The sequence below is a fragment of the Stylophora pistillata genome, chromosome 3 (genome assembly GCF_964205215.1).
Source record: "Stylophora pistillata chromosome 3, jaStyPist1.2, whole genome shotgun sequence".
Lineage (NCBI taxonomy): Eukaryota > Metazoa > Cnidaria > Anthozoa > Scleractinia > Pocilloporidae > Stylophora > Stylophora pistillata.
Window position 1 is genome coordinate 9,820,001 of NC_142521.1, and position 13,627 is coordinate 9,833,627.

The window sequence follows — 13,627 nt, forward strand, 5'->3', positions numbered from 1 at the left end:
TACCGTTTTTGGTTTCGATAAACGCTTTTTCTTCTGTGTTGATTTTAGGGCACGACCCAAGCGGTGCGTCATTTTCCTGGTGCACACAGGATGATGTGTCTTGATAATCAATATTAACGATCTCAATGCCACCTTGTTCGAGTTTTGAGGCGTTCATGACCATAAACCTGTCCTAAAGTGTTTGTTGCTCAAGACTGTATTTGTGTTTTCCGACATCGAGATGTCTCGCAAGCGAGGGGTAACGCTGATACGACTTGAGGGAACCTCCTTCTGGACAATATAATAAACTTATTAGGAGAGAGGTCAGCAGTGGGTACCATGCTTGAAGTGCCCCTGATTAATCGTCGTTGGAAATAAAAAATACTTTCCGTAAGATCTCTGTTTTTCTCTTTACGAGAAAATCGTCGCCTGATCAGTTAACTTGTGTGTGTTTGTCACACCAGTACTGCTGTTTCTTCAAAAGCGTATGCTTTTTTTACTCTTCAATTGACAGGTGTCACATCGTGACAGTTACTTTTCAAAAAAATGTTTGAAAATTTGTTCGGAAGCCTTTTAACTACCTTTACAAATAAAAATGTTTCGGCGAAAGCTTTCTCTTTAATTTGAATAAAGTTTGTGTTCTTTATAACTCACTCGCTATCAAATTGTTAACTCAAGGAGGATTTTCCTGTAATTAAACTCGTAATTGTAGCCCTAAATCATTCGGGTTCTTCAAATTAAAGAGAAAGCTTTCGCCGAAACATTTTTATTTGTAAAGGTAATTAAAGGCTTCCAAGCACATTTTGAAAAATTGTTTTGATAAGTAACTGTCACCATGTGACACCTGTCAATTGAAGAGTAAAGAAGCATACGCTAAACATCAGTACTGGTGTGACAAACACACATGAGTTAAATGATCATGCGACGATTTTCTCGTAAAGAGAAAGACAGAGATCTTACGGAAAGTATTTTTCATTTCCAACGACTATTAATCATCGAAGATTTACCTCTGTTCCGTTTTAAAATGTCACGGAAAGTCAAATTGTAAGTGAATGCGAATATGTGTTTTGGAGTGGTCAGTCTGCTTGTTTGTTTTCTGTAATGGCGTGTGTAAATCGGTTATTCTTCCACCGAAAAGCTGGAGTCAATGAGACTCTTTCTACCTAGACACAAGGAGATTTAATGCGACTTTTATTCATCGAATTCCTGCGTTTCTCCCGTGAAATTTACGACGAAAGTGTATTTTAGGATTTGAACTGGTGCTGAATAGAATTCTTTCTTAGCCTAAACTTATAAATTTGTTTGTATCTGGTGCATGTTAAACCCATGTGTAACTTCAAGGTCAAACAGGGATTGTCACTCACTAAATTGGCTCGCCATTAAGTCTTGTGATCGCATTCGTACGAAATTGTTTTTTTGTTGTTGTTGTGGTTGTTAAGTCCGCGTTTTACTAGTCCGCGTTTTACTGGTGCGCGTTTTACTGGTCCGCGTTTTAGTAGTCCGTGCTCTACTAGTCCGCGCTTTACTAGTCCGCGCTTTACTAGTCCGCGCTTTACTAGTCCGCGTTTTACTAGTCCACGTTTTACTAGTCCACGTTTTTCTAGTCCGCGTTTTTCTAGTCCTCGTTTTACTAGTCCGCGTTTTACTAGTCCGGGTTTTACTAGTCCGCGTTTTACTAGTCCGCGTTTTACTAGTCCGCGTTTTACTATTCCGCGTTTTTCTAGTCCGCGTTTTACTAGGCCGCGCTTTACTAGTCGGCTTTTTACTAGTCCGCGCTTTACTAGTCCGCGTTTTACTAGTCCAGTCCAGTCCAGTCCAGTCCAGTCCAGTCCTCGAAATACCATATGCCGTTGGAAAGGGTTAATGAGATCATTGACGAAATGGATCGGGGAAAACACATTGATGGCTTAGAAATGGCTTTCACAAACTCCCAATATCCGCCTTTGGCTACACAATTAGCCATTGCCGAAAACTAGTTTTACTAATCACCCGATCATTTCTTAGAAAAAAGGGAAATCCCTTACGACAAGCAAAAATACAGTTCGAAGGCGATAAAGCGAAGCGACCACAAAAGACACATGGGGAGTCCGTGCCGTTCTGTGTTTATCCTTATTCGCATGGCAAAAGCTCATCGTTTGTCGGCGCAAAACTATCCACAGAAGCTTCAGATGATTTCTGGGACAATTCATCGTCTGAAAAAGTCGACTGACATTTCCCGACTGACAACGAAACAGTTCTCAAAAAAGTAATATGTGTGATTCTCTGTGCAGCGAACAAAGAGAGTTGTTACAAAGCAGAGCATAAGTTTGTTGAGCCTTTGACGTCATGATGACGTTTTTGCGGGCTCGGCTGGAACATGTTTTCAGCAATGGCGGACGAGTTTTGGACGACTTTGAAGCGGTAAAAATTGTTCATCGAAGGTTTGTTTTGAGTTTTTAATGGCAAAAAGGGCCTTAACTTGACCCAATTCAACATTGTGTAAACAATTTGGGCCAAAATAAAATGGTCAATTTTCGTCTCATGGGCAAGTCGGGAACCACTACCACACAAGTTGCCTGATTCTGAATGATTTTCTGTAGCGCCTTTAGGATACAGCTGAAAGGAGGAAAACAGTAGAGCTTTTTCCCTCAGTCGGCCCATTGGCCACTTTCATAAATACAATACAATAATAAAAAGACTTTATTTAAACACGATAATCGTTAAAGCGACTACACCGTTGTGGGGTCGTACGTAAAATGGAATAAAATGAAATGCAGTAAAATAAAATAATTAAAGTAGCCTATCAAAATTAGAAGATCTAAAACTATTTAAGATTGGGATACTTACAGTTCACTTTCTGTGGAGAAATAGAATTAAAGTTCAAATTTAAAAGTACCTTTGATTTGTAGAATAACGAGGAGAGCTGCTTAATGGTTATATTTCTTAAATTTGATTCTTGGAGAAGTGTGTTCTGGAAAAACTCTTTTTCATGTAATATGTGTTGAATTTTGTTACTTTTATGTTGGCATTACTTCTTAGATTTTTCTTAGTATTCACGTCAACTTGTTCGGTGGTATCTTAGATGGATATAGGTAAAGTCTTATCTATTTTGAACATCAGTTTAGCCAAATTAACTTTATATGTGATTTCAATTGAAGACCATCGAGCTTTGCTAAGTACTTCAGACTTGGGCATATCCCATGGCCAGTTAAAAATTAATTTTGCCGTTCTACAGTGTAAAGACTCTAATGCAATTAGGCCCTCCTTATTAGTAAGGCCGCCCCAGACAGTGATACCATATATAATTGATGGGTAGTTTACTTTGAAGTAAAAGTCCAGTAGCATGGGTCTTGGTAAAAACAAGCTGTGCTTCAGCATGTTAAGCTTATTTGCAAAGCTGATCTTTAATGCTTTGACATGGTAGTCCCAGTTAAGTCTATTATCAATATAGACTCCAAGCAGCCTGGTGTGTTTAACCCTTCTTATACAATGATTCATCAGTATTAATGACTGTAGTGGACCGGTGAAGTTGCCTCGATGAATTAGCATACCTTCGCATTTCTTGGGGTGAGGCAACAGTTGATTTCTTAAGCACCATAGCTCTAGTTCCTTGAGAGCAGCATTCAGTTCGGCAATAACAATGTCTACGGTGTCTCCGATACAGAACAGGGTGGTATCATCTGCATACATAAAAACAGTTGCATTTGTTATATTATCAGGTAGATCATTTGTGCAAAGTGCGAACAAGGTTGGACCGAGGACTGATCCCTGAGGAACGCCTGTATTAACGCGAGCAAAATCAGAGGCTGCGTCGTCAATGACTGTGAACTGTCGCCTCCCCTTTAAGTAGCTGTGAAGCCAAGCAGCCAGGTTGCCCTTGATCCCAAAGTCGATCTCGAGTTTATTCAGCAATATTTTATGCGATACACAGTCAAAGGCCTTTTGACAATCAACAAAAACCACGCCGACAACTTTACTGTTATCAACCGCTTGTCTCCATTGTTCTGTCAATTTTATAAGCATTAATTCAGTAGAAAAGTCTTTCCTATAAGCCCATTGGTTTTCAGTGACTAAACTGTGCTCGTGGAATGTATGGTTGACGATTCTTTGAGAGACCACTGATTCAAGGATCTTGTTGGGTATACTGAGAATAGAAATTGGCCGATAGTTGCCCATGTCGCTCTCATCGTCCTTTTTGTGGATAGGGCTCAGCCTAGCCACTTTCCATTGTTCAAACACGTAGCCAGATCTTAGACTTTCACAATAAATATGGTATAATGGATGGACCAACGCATTCCCGGCAGTTTTCAGAGTTCTGGAAGAAATCTGGTCGGGACCGGTAGCTTTATTCCATTTAAGATCTGATAAATACTTTTCAATTTGTGCTCGTGGAATGTATGGTTGACGATTCTTTGAGAGACCGCTGATTCAAGGATCTTCCTGGGTATACTGAGAATAGATGGCTACCGGATTAATATTCTTTTGTTACCCGGGCTTTACGAAGGAAACGTCCGAGGTATAAATTCGGCTTCATTCTTTTTTTTTGTTATTTTTTGCGTTCAGTCACAAAACGCAGTTCCACTAGAGGGGGTGGAGAATTAGAACCTTTCCTGGCTGGGGTGGGGATTTTAAAAGTGTCAAGCACCGTGCAATAGACTGTCGTTAATTAGATAAACGTTACCTGTGGTAGAACCAACACGACCTGAAATAATTTTATTTTAACAAAATTAGAAGAATTCTTTGCTTAACCTTTGATATCATTAGTACTTGCTAAAATACGCTCAAACCCATCAGGAAATTGAGAGATATTACGTAGTTTTAGCATCATTTTGGTCGATTTTTATGTGCCAATACTTTAGAAAGAGGCTTCCTTTTCAGGTCTTTAACTACAGTAGGCTCATACTTGACTTTAACAATATGGGTTGAAGTCGTATTTCCCACGTGGTCTAGTGGTTAGGATTTGGCGCTTTCACCGCCGCTGCCCGGGTTCGATTCCCGGCGTGGGAATGATAACGCAATATGATCTTTCCATCCCTTTTGAATAACTGCCAAGAAAAATCACGCCATTTTCTCTTACCCTTCTTTTTCGATTTTTAATAACCTTGCCTCCATGACAGGGTTGGACAGAAAATCAATAAGTGCACGAACTTAACTGAAGCGTTTGCATTTGTCATTAAAATGGTCATGCAACGCTGACACAAACAAACCTATAAAGGTTAACCAGTGAAATCTGGGTGATGAAATTAAATTTGCAAAATTTTAAGGATACTTTGTATATCAATAGCATTTGCTGCGATACACAACCTTCGGAGACTCTTAGGAGATCGCAAGATTATATTTTTTCATCGATAGCCATTATTATTATTATTATTATTATTATTATTATTATTATTATTTACACTCCGTTGTTAGACGTCTCACAGGGCGGAGAGCACTACCTGACACTTCACACGGTGGTAACCATCATATAATTAAAAAAGTTTTAGCAACCCTTCGGTCTGTTTCCTTTTTAGGCTTTAACTACGGCATGTTTGTTGAAATTAGAATCATTTAGTGGGGTGCACAGCTTTTACTCCAAGATCTTTATCATTACCTTTATAGATAGCGGTTCCCACGTGGTATAGTGGTTAGGATACGGCGCTCTCACCGCCGCGGCCCGGGTTCGATTCCCGGCGTGGGAATGATAACGCAATATGATCTTTCCATCCCTTTTGAATAACTGCCAAGAAAAATCACAAAGCGAATAATGTTGATTCAGTTATCTCATTAATGTAGGCGATGCAAACATTGAGCTAGCTCCCTGACACACAATACGTACGAGACTTGAGCGCCGTCAGGAGTGGTCATGAGCTTCTGTTGGCTTATATTCTCTCTAGATAAGAAAGGTAGCCACGCCTGTTAAATTCAGACTACGAGATAAGTGATTCACAATTTTAACCCAGAAATCCATATGGACCATAGAGACCATCGGAGACCCATGCGAGCTAATTTTTATTTCCAAGGAATATATCATGATTAAATCTCAATTTCTATGAAAGAAGTAGAAGTAATGAAATTTTCTAAGAAGGCGATCATTTAAACGACACAAACACTGTTTCGGGTCTTTGAATGCTAAAACCGAGCGATGAACTTTTGTCTAAACTTAGAAACTTGAAAGAAAAAGTTCAAGTCATTACTTTCAGTTCGAAAGAGTGGAGTGAAATAAGATCAGATAATTATAAAGGCGCTCAGTAAACAGCAGCTGGCCTTTTTTGAATTCTTCTGAGAACATCATCTGTTCGTGTCATAATGAAAAGTTCTCCTTCGTAATCATTATCATGCAGTCATACCAAATAGTTTTTCTCCCGATATAACCTTCCTCTTTATGTAGACCCACGTAGGGGAAATCGCATGAATGCGATTTATCTTGGCATGCTGATTAGCTACTACAGAAAAAACTTCTATTAAATTTTGTTCACGGAAGAATTCAATAACACTGGACTTCACGGTTGACCCCAGGGCTAAAAGCGTAACGGGCTGTCTGTTGCTGTCTATTAACTGATATTGTATTGACATAAAAGCTAAAGTGCATGGAAGTTGTTTATCATCCGATTTGCTTAGCACTTTTCACTTTTTGAACTTGTTTAATTAACATGATGTGTTTGCCCTTGTCGACTGGTTTATAAAAATAATTTGGATATATCAACAAAGTTGAAATGGTAAATTGGCCACCGTAACGATTACAAAAGCTGACGTTTCGAGTGTTAGCCCTTCGTCGGAGCGAAGGGCTAACGCTCGACGAAGGGCTAACGCTCGACGAAGGGCTAACGCTCGAAACGTCAGCTTTTGTAATCGTTACGGTGGCCAATTTACCATTTCAACTTTGTTGATATATCCAAATTATTTCGTTACTCCCGCCGACTCAGCCCCAAACAGTTTCTTTTGAAACTATCAGCCTTGATTGGTTTATAAAAAGGCGTCTCCATTCATTTTGAACCTCTCTCAAAAATCGTCATATAATGGTTGCGATATTGGAAATATTTTCATTTGTAAAAGTCAATCTCTTGCTTCCGAAATTAAAATATTGACCTTGAATTATCAAAAGCAAAGAAAAAAGAACAAATGGCTTGTGGAAAAAAGAAAAAAAAAGAACTCCCAAGCTAGGAATCGAATATGGGCCACGGCGCCGTGAAATCACATCTAAAAACGGGTGAAAAAAAAAAAAAAAATTAAATTGGATGTAGTCATTACAAATCCGCCGTCACTTTCAAATCACCTGTTAAAGGGTATCATCAAACTGACCTCCGTAACAGTCGGCGCCAACTCAAAGGCGAAGTCTTGCTTTTAATTGAGACGCCATGAATGCTACCAACCTTTTTTTTCAGTTTGATTAGTGCGTAATGTACATAGTTTATATTACCAACAGTGTTGTTCGATCAACTTTCATCGACTAAACGAGTTTTTGTCAATTGCCCTCAATGTGAATATTGTTGTCGTCCCCTCAGTTGTGAATAGCAACTTATGCAGTTCGAAGGTACTACTCTCCCCAGTCCTACTGTTGTTTAATATAAACTAACTAAAGGAAGCGTTGGAATCACGAAAAATGGTTGATATAGATTTCTTCCCGAATTTTTTGTGCACTCGATATGAGTCGATAATAAATGTTGTTGAAACGACACATGGACATTACTTGTTAGCATAAGTAAGACTCGCACGCTTAGGTGAAGATTGTGTCTCATCGGCGTTCTTAATTTTCTATAAAGATTTAAATTGCAAAAGAGCCGAATTATTTTATGAGTTAGGAAACAGTCAGGAAACAGTCAACATCTGGCTGATGTTTTCAACAAACGTGCAGGACCTATTTCTTTAAAGTACAAGTGCATTTAATTTCCATACCTATGACACACCAAATGGAAACAAACGTCGATTAGTTTCTTTTTACACTTTGATAGTGAACTAACATTTAAACAGTGTGTGAAATCGTTTTTTCTGGGAGCAGCTGAGGATCTCATAACATGAACGAAACACTAACATGCTCATTTTTGGACATCAGTTTGGATCAAACGCTAGAAACGCAAATAGCCAACGTCGCTACATGTGTCCTAAATTCAATGTTTTCCTTGATAACAGTCGCGGGAAATACCATTATTCTGATTGCAATTTGGAAAAACCAAGAACTGCACTCGCCGTCGTTCGTCCTTTTGTTTTTTCTCGCTTTTTCGGATCTTCTCGTTGGACTCATTTGCCAGCCATCTTTCGTTGCGTTCAAGGTCGCCGAACTAAGACATGACTTCAGTTGCTATTGCATCTCGAGAATGATTCAGAGTATGTCTGGATGGACAACTTCTGGGACATCTCTGTTGACTTTAAGTGCAGTTTCACTGGACCGATTATTGGCTTTGTCTCTTCATTTACGATACAACGCGATGGTAACAGTTCCTCGTGTGTTTGTTGCTTGCGTCTTTCTCTGGATCTTTGCCATCACATTTGTGATATTGAGGTTCACTTTGACAAACTGGATTATTCTCCCTTTGATCATGTTACTGACAACATTTCTCGTCACTGCGCTGAGTACCTTAAAAATATTCATGATTGTGCGCAAACATCTTCGCCAGGTCATTGAGCTTCAGCGAAACCTAACCGCTTCTCACACTCACACAGTCCAAATACTCAAGTGTCGCAAATCTGCAGTGACTGTGCTTTACGTTTACGGTCTCTTTTGGATTTTTTATGTTCCTTTTCTTGTAACAATGTTTATGGATTCAGTCAACGGGTACACGATAACAGTAAAAATCGCATATGACTACGCGGGGACTGTAGCTTTTCTCAATTCATTTTTTAATCCAATTGTGTACTGTTGGCGCATCAGGGAGATACGACAGGCCGTAAGGAACACACTTCGGAGAGGCAGAGTCTTTTTCTTAGATAACAACACTCAAAGTAATTGACTTTGTTCACTTTACAGAGGAAGTTTTCCCTCAGCCTTAGTCCATCAAAACAATGCATTATTAGTAGGAAGCGGACACGAACACGTGAATTTTGGTCAAATTTTATACATTTCTAAAAGATGAAAGCCTCCACAGAAAACACCTCCATGTTTCATTTTAGAGTTGGACGATGCTTTCACGCATTCAGATAATTGACTTGACTGGGCTTATCGCCATTACACAATTTAATATAAAGTGGAGACGAAAGTTCTAATGACCAATGTTAATTTATATGTAAATGTCATTGCAGAAGTTGTTGAATGAATTGTATGATTGTATTTATGAAAGGGGAAAGCACTGAGTTTTTCAGTTTTTTTTTTTCGTTTATTGTTTGGTTTGAGATCGGATTTTTTGCTCTAAATGTCTATGTTCTTGATTGGTTGTGCCATTCAATTCTCTATTTTTTGATACCTAAAATGGAAGGTTTCCTCTTTTCTTTGTTTACCCCCAGGACTCGACATCTTACTCCTAATATAAGATTATTTTGAAATGAATTCCGTATCCTTTGAGTCCTCTGTTGCCTTACATGTGAAGTTTCCATGCTAAAGCGAAGTAGCGTCTCAAAGAAACAATAATGTAACGTCCACACGTTGATGAAAATTGATGAAAGTAGAGAAAGCACTGTCTCAACCACGAACTTATTGAAAGTTCTTTGATTAATATATATATATATATACTTGTTACTAAAGAATCGCCAAAGCCGATTTCATTTTGGGAATGTGTTTCTGAAGACATACAAGAATAAAAAAATAGAAAATGAATCGCTTAAAGTGTAGCTGCTGAATGGTAGCATATGGCGTAAGTGAAACAATCACCCCAGCGAATGAAGGGTTCAGTTGTACTGAATCCTATTAACCTTCAAATGCACATTTTGCTGGACGACGAAGCACTTCTGAGTTCACCAATTGTTAGGCACTTGAAAAGGTTGTGGAGCCTTCCAGATACTAAAGTTCTCTGCAAAACCTTTAACAACTCTTAAGACACGTTCGTGCTCTCAAAATTTTCCACGAAGTACATTTGTCAGCGAAAGATTTTTTATATAGTCAGCCCCTTACCTTTTCTGAACAGGGAAATCTTGTGATTCTTGTTATTGTTTGATAACGCTTTGGTAAAAGTTTCTTGCCTCGATCCAATTTTAAGTGTGAGTATTTTTTTTTAATCATTGCGTGAATACCTAGCCTTCTACCGGCTGCAATACTTCTTTTCCTTACTCACGAGGTTTTCCAAAGATGTATTTCTCCTTTTTTAAATAAAAAATATTATTGCAATGTTAATTAAGTAAAGTGCATGAATAATAAATGTAAAGGAGAAAAAATAGAAAAATAGTAAAAAATAAGGCAAACTCACACCTCAACATCTTATGTTCTCGAAGTTACTCTCGGAGTCTGGTCTCTCAGAATTGCACGAGATTTAAAGAATTTGTCATCGATAAGGCTTTGATTCTAGAAGAGTGTCTATAACTTACAGCGAGAAAACCCTTATATTTTTATATTTTCTTGTGTATAAACTCAAAACGTGAGGCGCGCTTGGATTTAATCAGCTTCATCCTATTGCAAACTGAAGCTTGTTTGTGCTATCTTTAGGCACGGGGAGAAAATAAAAGACTACTTGTTCAAGTTTTGTTGAAATATCCTCAGACACCTGCCTGAATGCCTGGATACTCAATAAAAATAACAGCAGTTAACTGAAAGTTCAATCTTATGAGACCGATTGCAAATATGGCGGCCGCTACACGAAAGCGAGGCTTTTCGGTAGTGACCGTTGCTAAGGGCCAATTCGTCTCTGTTTCCTTTGTTGATGCGAGTGAATTTTATGCCACAGTTGCTTGTGTTGTAAGTCTTCAGAGCTCTCTCTCTAGAAAGTTTGAACGTTAAATTAGAAAGTCATGGACAGGCCAGTGGAGAAAATGCATGTTAACGAGTTGAGGCAGTTTCTTCGGGACCATAACGCCATCCTGAAAGGTTTGACAGTGAAAGCACAGCTCGTTGCTAGGTAAGAAAATAGTTATTAACAGTAAAGCCTTGCTAGTTTTATTGCGCTATTTCTTTATGGATTTATACTCATGGTAAAAGCGTTACAATGCTCTTCTTCTTTGTTTGGTATGATTGCAGAATACCCAGCCCGTTATTTGCATATCAATAGGGTTTATTGTTATCAAAGTGTCGTTGAAGAGTAGAGGGCAATATGCAAATAATGGACCGGGTATTCTGCAATCGCTCTTTGTTTTACTCTAGGGCAAAGGAAATCCTTCAAAGAAAGGAAATCCCAGTGAATAAAAATAACGCACAAGCGCAAGCATGTGCTCCAACGAAAAAAACATCGAACTTCTCAGGGAAAATGAAGAAAAATAAGTTTTGTCCTTCTGAGAAAGAGATGAAGAAATGCTTAGACGGCCTTCCACCATTCACATACAACTCAGTCGTAAAGTACGTCCGCACATCGGGTAAAAGCATGAAACAATCACCGGACTACATGGTTATGAAACCGTTTGAACGCGGTGTGAATTTCTTTATAGAGGGTTACTTGCATGATGTTGTAGCACATCATCATGTTGAAAGTCAAACGTTTTACTTAATAGCGCTTTGCTACAGAAGTCTAAGAAAAAGTGAACCTCCTCATAAACTTCAGCTAACAATTTCTACCAAGCAGCCTTATTTTGTTGTCCTGGGATCGTCTTGCACCTGTGTGGCTGGATCTCTCGGGTTTTGCAACCATGCTATCTGGTTGATGTATCTAGTTTCACATTTTTTCAGGACAAAAATCAAAGTAATCCCAGACGACTTGGCTAGCACGTCACTTCCTCAACAATGGCACAAGCCAAGAGGGAAAACTAGATCTCCAGAACCACTAATGGATATGATTTTTAAAAAACCCAAATTAGACCAAGACAATGCACAGGTTGGAAATTGGAATTCCCGTCCTTCTGGAATTTCTTGTTCATTATACCCTGCACTCAAGGTAATCCCAAGCAGCAAAGAGATAGAAAACTTTAAAAGTAACTTGCAAGAAATCCATGGGAAGCTTGGTCTTAGTATCTACATGACTGTAGGTATGAAAATGGTACCCACCAAAGTTGGACCTGCACCCTTAGGGGGCTACCTCAGCTGTCAACTGGCACCTACTGAGGGTAAATTTGAAGTCACATGTAATGTTCTTTTCTCAAGAGGGTGCAATGATAATGATTTACCATTGACAACTTACCCACATTTTCCACTGTCTTTGGTTCTCCCTCTTTTCACAATCACTCAGTGCCCAAGAGAGCATCAACAATTTCTCGAATCATTGCAGCTTAACGAAAGTGATGCCACCTCACTTGAAAAGGACACTGTCTCACAGCGCAGTAGCAATCGATGGTGGAAAGAAAGGAGACCAAGGATTACTGCATCTCAATTTGGCGATATTTTGGTTCGAAAATCAATTACAACGCCTTTTCTAGAACGACTTGTGAATGACTGCAACCTGGACAATACTAACACTAGAGCCATTAAAACATGTGGTATTAAACATTAAAGTGCAGCCTTGCAACAGTATACTAACTATATGAAGCACAATGGCCATCCTGTCAAGACTTTTACCTCAGGTTTCATTGTAAACCCTTCATACCCATTCCTTGGTTGCTCTCCAGATGGCAAGGTGATTGATGAAACTGAGGACAGCCCATATGGGATACTTGAAATCAAATGCCCCTACAAACACAGAAATGTTACCCCTCAAACAGCATGCTCTGGTGATCGTCAGTTCCATCTCGAAATGGTAGATGACTTTCCAGTGCTCAAGGAAACTCACAAATACTATAAACAAGTTCAAGGCCAGATGGGAATATCTGGGGCAAAGTGGTGTGACTTCATAACATACACATTTAAAGGGATGGTTATTGAGCGCATTTAATTTGACACAGACCTTTTTGCAGACGTGCTAATAAAACTAGAGGAATTTTTCTTTAAGCATTTTGCAAAATATTTCAAGTGTAAAACTACACTTGCATGTAATGTGATGTCAACATGTACAGTAACTGCCAGCACATCAACTGTTAGTGGCACATCCATTGGATGAACTTGTTAATAACTTTATGACGTCCATATAAAGAGCCACTAAATTTCAGTGGCTCTTTATACGGATGCAGGCCAGCAAGAAAGGAAATCTCTTATTACGTTCAGTCCATAAAATAATAAGCTTCCATCAGAGGTGGAGTAATAAGTCCATCCTGACAGCTAAAGTTCTCTGCAAAACCTTTAACAACTCTTAAGAGACGTTCGTGCTCTGAAAATTTTCCACGAAGTACATTTGTCATCGAAAGATTTGTTATATAGTCAGCCCCTTACCTTTTCTGAATAGGGAAACCTCGTGATTCTTTTTATTGTTTGATAACACTTTGGTAAAACTTTCTTCCTTGATCCAATATAAGTATGAGTATTTTTTTTATTCATTGCGCGAATACCTAGCCTTCTACCGGCTGCAATAATTCTTTTCCTTACTCACGAGGTTTTCCAATGATGTATTTCTCCCTTTATAAATAATAACTATTATTGCAATTTGAATTAAGTAAAGTGCATGAATAATAAATGTAAAAGAAAACGCGCATTGAATAGGAAAAAATGAAGCCGCTCACACCTCAATATCTCATGTTCTCGAAGTTACTCTCGGAGTCTGGTCTCCTAGAATTGCACGAGATTTAAAGAATTTATCATCGAGAAGGGTTTGAT

At 38.8% G+C, this 13,627-nt stretch overlaps 1 protein-coding gene, 2 non-coding genes and 1 pseudogene across 3 annotated transcripts; all 4 read left to right on the forward strand.

Moving 5' to 3' along the window:
• Nucleotides 1-4,893: 4,893 nt before the first annotated feature.
• Nucleotides 4,894-4,965, forward strand: Trnae-uuc (transfer RNA glutamic acid (anticodon UUC)). Its single transcript has one exon. It is a non-coding gene; the product is annotated as a tRNA-Glu (tRNA).
• Nucleotides 4,966-5,567: 602 nt separating this feature from the next.
• On the forward strand, nucleotides 5,568-5,639 carry Trnae-cuc (transfer RNA glutamic acid (anticodon CUC)). Its single transcript has one exon. It is a non-coding gene; the product is annotated as a tRNA-Glu (tRNA).
• A 2,221-nt stretch (nucleotides 5,640-7,860) lies between these two features.
• On the forward strand, nucleotides 7,861-9,189 carry LOC148734446 (histamine H2 receptor-like). The gene has a single exon (XM_088754277.1). It carries the CDS (start codon nucleotides 7,953-7,955, stop codon nucleotides 8,883-8,885), a length of 933 nt encoding a protein of 310 aa, XP_088610403.1. The 5' UTR covers nucleotides 7,861-7,952; the 3' UTR covers nucleotides 8,886-9,189.
• Nucleotides 9,190-10,655: 1,466 nt separating this feature from the next.
• On the forward strand, nucleotides 10,656-12,977 carry LOC148734447 (uncharacterized; annotated as a pseudogene).
• The last annotated feature ends 650 nt before the right edge of the window (nucleotides 12,978-13,627 follow it).

What these genes read in the sequence shown, in the direction of transcription:
- LOC148734446 (XM_088754277.1), top strand. Translation starts at nt 7,953, where the DNA reads ATGAACGAAACACTAACATGCTCATTTTTGGACATCAGTTTGGATCAA.